Here is an 8,326-nt window from a genome sequence, read left to right as displayed (position 1 = left end):
TGGTTCATATTGTAAAATAACTATTAAAACCATAATATTTGAACTCCGGTATGATTTATTGATCATGAGTGTTCATCTCACAACTTACGTCATGAATTTGAGTTGTAGTGTCATTAGTGTGTGTGACAACGATCTATTCTTGTCAAAAGTGTGTGAATTGTATAAAAAAGATATAAAATTATAAGGTGTTTGATTAATAATAGAATCAAAATTTTATTAATTGATTTAAACTAAGTTCTAAAAGAATTTATTGTTAATTGAACCGACGGGTTTGTTAAGAGTTAAATTTTCTAGAGTTTATAAATATAAAAATAGTGTAATCATAGTACAATCATAAATATATGTTTAAGCAATTATAGATAAAATCAAACTAATACAAAGCATAAACAAGTCTTCAATTATTTAGTTCTAGAGAATTTGTGTGCTTGGGAGTCTCTAATGATTAAATAAATCAAGATTTTACTATGACTGCAATTTTAGAGAGATGCAAAAGCGAAAGCCTATGGGGTCGCTTCTGTAATTGGATAACTAGCACTGAAACTCGTCTTTACATCGAATGGTTTGGTGTGTTGATGATCCCTATCTTATTGACCGCAACTTCTGTATTTATTATCGCCTTCATTGCTGCTCCTCCAGTAGATATTGATGGTATTCGTGAACCTGTTTCTGGATCTCTACTTTACGGAAACAATATTATTTCTGGTGCCATTATTCCTACTTCTGCTATAGGTTTGCACTTTTACCTGATCTGGGAAGCGACATCTGTTGATGAATGGTTATACAATATTGGCAATCCTTATGAGTTAATTGTTTTACACTTCTTACTATTGGTGTAGCTTGTTACATGGGTCGTGAGTGGGAACTTAGTTTCCGTCTGGGTATACTCCCTTGGATTGCTGTTACATATTCAACTCCTGTTGCAATTGCTATCGCTGTTTTCTTAATCTATCCAATTGGTCAAGGAATTAAAAATGACACATTAAACTAAAACCTACACATAGCAACAACATAACACATAATAACTGCGCATGATGGTACTTGAACTTTGTTACACAATGACGCAGGGCCTCCTTAACCTTTTTCAACAATACAAAACCTCATTGGCAATCAAACCAATATTTCTTACGGATAAATAATCAGTTTTTGTTTAGCCAAGCAAAATTAATCTTTCAACGTTGTTTAATAGATAATTTAATATGTCTAGTAAAAATATCAAAGCATATTGATTTATTTGGTCTTCCAATTTTATAAAAAAAGAGAGGGTCATTTTAACACTTCATTTAATTTTTTTTTGTCTCTTTTAGTTATTAAATTTGCGTTGTTTGTCAAATCATTCCAAAATAGATGGAAAAGTTAACTTTCTTAACTGAGCTGAAGTGGCATACATGTGGATACCACGTCAGTAATTAAATAATTTTTAAAATTTTAAAAAATTTTAAAAAATTTTAAAATTTATTTTTAAATTTTAAAATTAATTAATTACTAACGTGGCATATATGTGAACTGCTATGTGGATGTCTGTTTGCAACGTTAATTTTTCTATTCGTTTTAAGATGATTTGATAAATAACGTAAGATTAAGAGTAAAACGATAAAAAGTTAAATTAAGGGCCAAATATCAAATCAAGTCAAAGTCTAAAAATTAAAAGAAAAATCTTAATAATTATCAAATATAAGAACGCATAAAATAATATTTAAATATCAAATTTTGATTAATACAAATAACTTGGTTTTTTAAATAAATACAAATAAATTGGTTAATATCATTTTTTTAAAAAATGGGTCTAAAATTCTGCTCAAATCGGCTCAAATTAAAAATGCAAAATTAAAGTATGATTCATTATCCGTATTATTTTTTAGACTATTTTTATATAAAATAAATTTAAAAATATAATACATCAAATACAATAAAACATGAAAATAAATGTTTCCCAACAAATTGAAAATAAATTAAAAATCTTTATACTTAAATAACACTAAGATAATTGTAACTTAGTAAGCAAATGTTTCTAAAATTATAGCAAAATTAATAATAAAACAAGAGTTATACAATATCCAAATAATAACAACAAAACAGTAGCAATATAATAGTGAAATGGTAGCAAAACAGTAGATTCGGGCCGAGCTCGGGCTAAAAAAAATTATTTGAGGTCCTACCCATTTAGAAAATAGGCCTTATTTTTTGTCTAAGTCTATTTTTTGAGCCTATAATTTTATTCAAATCCTCTCACTTTTCAAATGAACCTTCAAACCTAGACGAATAGCTCGACTATAATGAATTCTACATTTCACCCACACAAAGGCACAATAATGAAGCATATAAAATTTCAAGCAGCTGGATTCAATAGTTTATGAAATCGATGATATCTGCTTTGAAAGCTACTGAAAATTTGAGTATTCGTATTTGGTTACGTTGGTATAAGGAGGGTTGAAATTCGGTTAAAGTGGTTTTGAAGGTTGAGAGAAGGATATAAAGTTTTTTTTAAGTTATTTGACAAAAGTAAAAAATAGTGGAAAGAGTTTATACGACTCTGATTTACGATTTTTTCGGATAACCATCTTTCTAAATAAAAATAGGTAATTGAGTTATGATAAGTTTTTTTGTATATGTATTTAGATGTGATCGGAGACATTGTTATCTTATTATAAATAAGTCATTATGTGGGTCTTATACAATGACAAATGTCGTGGAAAGAGTTAACTTTGAATACGGTGATCATGTAATGTTTAGCGAGACAATCCCTTTAAACGAGATAACCCCTTAACAATAAATAAGACGAGCTCTTCCTCATTTTCTTTTCTAATCAAGATGATTGGTTTGAACGAGATGATCATGTATATTTTGTGTTACAATCGAGATGAAATTATTTTATATCTATATAACTTTTTAAGACCAAACGTTTTCTTGATATAATAAATATCGGACGGTTAAAGGTAGGCAATGGGTCCAAATAAGTATTTCTATAAACTCTAGGATGGTCCATTGGTTCTTGAAATTTTATGGCTTTGAAAATAGGGAGAATCCTACTCAATGTATAAATAAATAAATAAAATCTTAATCATCATTAATAAACAAACTTCATAGGGAAAGATTTAAGGATAAATATTAAAATTATACATGAATTTTGATTTAATGTACAATTTAATACATAAACTTTAATTTCGTGCATTTATACACATGAAATTTTGATTGTAGTTCAAATATATAAATGAAACTTTAATGTTGATTCAATTAAGCACATATATAAATATTTTTGTGCAATACCAACAATTGTGTTTATAATTTGTGAGAATTGGATTAAATAAAAAATCCATGTATAAAATTGCACAAAATCAAAGTTCATGTATATAATTGCACATTAAACCAAAGTTGATGTATAATTTTGATATTTAAAATAGGTAATAAGTCCCTATACTTTTATTTTCAGGAATTTAATCTTTTATTTTTGATTTCAAAATTTAGGTCCATTAAATTTTTGTTGTTGAATTCAAGTTAATTATAACGTCATTTTTTAATTACATGGCTACTAATTGAATATTTGTTTTATTTCAAAATATCACACCAACAAATTTAACAAAAAAAATAACATTGTTAATAGTTGGACCTAATTTTGAAATCAAAAGTAAAATAACTAAATTTCGGAAATAAAAGTACATGAACTAAATTTTAAATTTTTGAAAAGTATAAGGACTTGTGACATATTTTAACAAAAATTTCAAAATAAGTTTTTTAACAATCTCATTATAGGTTTTGATCCGCTCTAGAACTATTCATAATCCCTCTCCAACCCATAAATAAGAGAATAATGTGCTTCAACACACTCAAATCCACGTCCTCTTGCATTGACAATAATAACTATGCCAATCGAACTAAAATTCAATGGGTGATTTTTTTTTTTTAATCTAGGTTCTAGATTTCACATAAGGAAATATGCTTTGCTTTGGTAAGTGGAACTCAATGCTTATGCCATGGAATTTGTTCTTATCTCTTTTCACTCATTAACAAGCAATCATCTTTATTATTATTTTGTCATTCTTATCAAATAAATGATTAAGTAGGTAATGTGTCAAAATTAAATTAAGTTATATCTTAAACAAATAAAAAATACACCCAATTCAATGAATCATATACTTGAGGGTCCATAATTAGCCACTTTAATCAAACAAATCTTATCAAATTTCAAGTTTACTTTAAGAATATGTGATTTCTTGATTTGGAGAAAAAGCTAATATGACAAATAAGAGCATAACGGTTAAATTTTTATTAGTCCCTGTACTTTGTTATAATTGTAGATTTCATCTTTATATTTTAATTTATTAATTTTTAGTCTTTGTACTTTCAAATTATAAAATTTCAATCCTTCTTGAACGATAACTGTTAAAATAATTAAGTTCTGTTATCTCCAAAATCTAACGAGGTAAACATATTATCATAAGTATAATATCATGTTAGCTTACTATTTCCACGTATTACTCACAAAGAAAAGACCAGTTTGATTAATGACTTTTATTGCTAATACTAAAATTTAAAAATTCGAAAAATATAAAGACTTAGAACGATTCAATTAGGGAATGTGGACTAAATCTACAACAATACACGTAATACGAGACTAGAATTGAATTTAACCAAACGAATTTAATTACTTATTTCACAACTTTCACAAAAGATAAGGACTAGTAACAAAATTTAAACAAACTTTGTATTGATGTTACCATCATTATTTTACGATTTTAACCCAATTCATAATCGATAACATCTAAGATATCCGTATTAAACACACATAGAAAACCGGAATCTAAAACCACTTGTATGTTGAAACTACATACGTTCTCACATTTTACATGCACGAAAAGTGTTTGGGTGGCAAAATCCATTGCTTTTCTTTTTCTTGCTTTTTTACTTTTTGTTTATCTCTGTTTTCCTTGCTGCGTTAGGCTTCTCCATTCAAACCAAATCAATCCATGGCTCTCTCTTTTTTAGGGGGGAGGGGCATGAAGACAAATTTATTCCCCCTAATTTTGACATTTTATCATTTTAATCCTCATTTTTATCACTTTGGTCTTCAACATTAAAATTTTAATTAAATTGTTTTACTACTTTACAGAACAGTTAAGTGGGCTGTTAAAATTTTAATGACATCGATATTACAACCATGTGACAATTTCATGATAATTTTTTATGTATATTTTTTAAATTTTCTTGAAGTAAACGTGAATTGTCACGCAAATGTAATTAAAATTTTAACAATTTAATTAATTTTTTCATCTAAAAAAAGTAATTCAATCAAATTTTAAAACTAAATAAAGCCAAAGTGAAAACTAAATTTATCCTTTATCCATTTTTTTTTTCATCTTTTTTGCCACACTATAAATAAAACACCGAACACTTGGATCTTTATTGACACAAATGGCTCTCTTTATTTGCTTCTTATCCCTTCTTCTCTTTTCTTCTGCTACCGCTTGTGATCGTTGCCTGTACCAATCCAAGGCTGCTTATTTCTCCAAAGCCAATGCACTTTCATGTAAACTGCCTATAGTTTTTTCTCTCTCTCTCTCTCTCTCTTTTTCTGGTTAATATGATGAATACCCAGAGTTGTTTTTTACTTTAAAAATGAAATTTGGCAAAAACCCAGATTATATTTCAGTGAGAAATTTTGTGGGTAACAATCTAATTTTCATTTTTGTGTGGCTCTGTTATTGCAGCTGGAGCTTGTGGATATGGTTCCTTGGCATTAGGCTTAAGTGGTGGCCACCTTGCGGCTGGTGTTTCCTCTCTTTACAAAGATGGAGCTGGTTGTGGTGCCTGCTTTCAGGTTCGTATATGTCATTTTAAAAGTTTTTGATGGCTTCTTATGTTTGAAATTTTGAGTTTTGTTTTCTCCAAAAAAGTGTCGTGTCGTTTGTGGGGAGTTGACAGATCTTTCAATAGGTCAGCATTCGGTTTAGGATGCTTATATTTGATTTTATCTCCGGGTTTTGTTTATCACCTTCATCGAGAGCAATGAAAACTTAACATTTGCTCTTTGTGAGATTCAAATTTGAATGGCATATCTTTGGTGGGTGAAGGTGCTTCCTCCATGAACCCCTCTTAGCTCTCTGCAAAGGTGAGAGACAAAACTGAAGATAAAATCCAACATAAATATCCAGGGCTCAATACTGACCTCTGTCAACTTTCAACGGAGAATACTTTACAAACTTTTCCCATAAGGGTCTGGCCTCCTCTCAACAAGTTTGTTGATATTTTTGTTTTTTAAACATATTTTGGCAGATAAGGTGCAATAATTCAACACTATGTAGTAGTAAAGGGACAAACGTGACAATAACTGATATCAATCACAATAATCAAACAGGTTTTGTGCTTAGCACAAGAGCTTTCATGGCCATGGCTAACCATGGTATGGGCCAACACATATTGAAACTTGGAACTGTAGAAGTTGAATATAAAAGGTGAGCCTATTTAAACCTTTTTTTAGTTTAGATTATATATGAAAAATGCTTCAATTGAAAGTTGGTTAATTTCTTATTTGTCTTGGAAAAACAGGATACCTTGTGAATACAAAAACCAAAACTTAGCTGTTAGAGTTGAAGAATCAAGCCAAAAACCAAATTATTTGGCAATTAAATTGCTGTACCAGGGAGGCCAAACAGAGATTGTAGCCATTGATGTAGCTCAGGTTAAAGTCAAATTTCAAAGATTGTTTATAATTTTACCGGACATCATCTATGACCCGAATTTTAAATTGGTTTCGAAATTCCAAAAAGTTTTAATCGATTTTTTAAAGTATTAGTGTAAAATCAATCAAGTTAGTCCATCAGCAGTGGTGGAACGAGCCAATAATACTTGGGAGGGTCTAGTTAAAATTTCAAAAAAATTTAAAGGGCTTAATTAAAATTTTCATATATTTTGAAGGGCATAAAGAAAATTTCCCAAAATTTGCGATAGGGGTTGGATGTTGAATTGTGCTCAAATATGGCATGTTGCAGTTCAAAACATACTCGATTAAATTATGAACACGTACGTGTATATTTATTGTATAGATGACTTGGATCTAATGTATTACAAAAATAACCCCACATCGTTTATACAGTAAGTACATAATGTTTACAATTTGATCCACGCATTTTAAATATACTCTATATCGAATTGAAACTAGTATTTAAAGCTTAACCGACAGAGTGACTTAAATAACACAATATTGATACTTTGATACTCAATTTGAAGGTTTTAAACCTTACTGACTAATTTAAACTCTGAGCGATAGTTCGGGGATTTCTAGTGCAACTTTCAAAGTAACCCCATAATTGTTTTTGCTTGGTATATATTAATTCCAGGTTGGTTCTTCAAATTGGAATTTCATGAAAAGAAACCATGGGGCAGTGTGGGATACAAGTCGGGCTCCAAATGGTGCATTGCAGTTTAGATTTGTGGTAACATCTGGATATGATGGGAAGTGGATTTGGGCTAAAACTGTGCTTCCAGCTGATTGGAAAAGTGGAGTTGTTTATGATTCCGGGGTTCAAATCAATGACATTGCAAAAGAAGGTTGCTTTCACTGTGATTACAGCCATTGGTGATGGTGATAAAGATGTTATTTTTTTGTTTAAGTCTTTGTGTGAATACACATGGTTTAATATGGTCAACATATATAGTGAAATTTGAATAATTTAGAAGATTATAAAAAAATTATGAGTTTTTCGGAGCTTTTGTTTTGGTTAAAGAAAGATTAATGTAATATGTCCAATTCTAATATAGAGACGAGATTAAATTGGTCTTTACATTATTAAATGGATCAATTTAGTTATTATATTATTAAAAAAAATCAAATAATGTCAAATTTCAATAGAGTTAACATTTACTATATAAAAAATCATTTGACATGGGCGCAAGGGGTGCGCCGATTGGTTATTGAGAGTGATAGTAAAACGGCTATGGATTTTATATTAGGGAATGAGAGAGGGGGAAGCTCTTAGTTGGGGTTGGAGATCTGTAATTGGATGGCGAAGGATTGGTATGTTAAGCTTTGGTTTGTGCCAAGAACAACAAATATGACAGCTGATACTATAGCTAAGGACGTTAGAAGACACACAATGGGGCTGCTTGTATTTGCTCAACCGGTTCCGGCAGTGCATTGATGCGATCTTACAAGATGAGTGTTAAACAAGTCTAATTTTAGTTTTTTCTGTTGAACACTGCAGTTCATCTTCCTTTTTGTAGCAAAAAAATCGTCATCATTATTTAATAAAGTTATATAAATGAAATATTTTGTTTGGAGTTGAACCACAAATGAAAAAAAAATTATATCATCTTTTAAACAGTAAATGTTAAT

General features: G+C 29.5%; 1 protein-coding gene and 1 pseudogene across 1 annotated transcript; both read left to right on the top strand.

Annotated features, from left to right (window-relative positions):
• The first annotated feature begins 452 nt into the window (after positions 1-452).
• LOC128040624 (photosystem II protein D1-like) lies at positions 453-988 on the top strand (annotated as a pseudogene).
• Positions 989-5,358: 4,370 nt separating this feature from the next.
• On the top strand, positions 5,359-7,699 carry LOC105779552 (expansin-like A2). Its single transcript, XM_012603354.2, has 5 exons — positions 5,359-5,521; positions 5,703-5,812; positions 6,268-6,446; positions 6,541-6,673; positions 7,332-7,699. The coding sequence occupies exons 1-5, from the start codon at positions 5,407-5,409 to the stop codon at positions 7,572-7,574; spliced, it is 780 nt and encodes a 259-aa protein (XP_012458808.1). The 5' UTR covers positions 5,359-5,406; the 3' UTR covers positions 7,575-7,699.
• The last annotated feature ends 627 nt before the right edge of the window (positions 7,700-8,326 follow it).

The sequence above is a fragment of the Gossypium raimondii genome, chromosome 4, assembly GCF_025698545.1.
Source record: "Gossypium raimondii isolate GPD5lz chromosome 4, ASM2569854v1, whole genome shotgun sequence".
Lineage (NCBI taxonomy): Eukaryota > Viridiplantae > Streptophyta > Magnoliopsida > Malvales > Malvaceae > Gossypium > Gossypium raimondii.
Note: the sequence above shows the minus strand (reverse complement) of the source record. Positions and strands in the feature narration are given on the sequence as shown.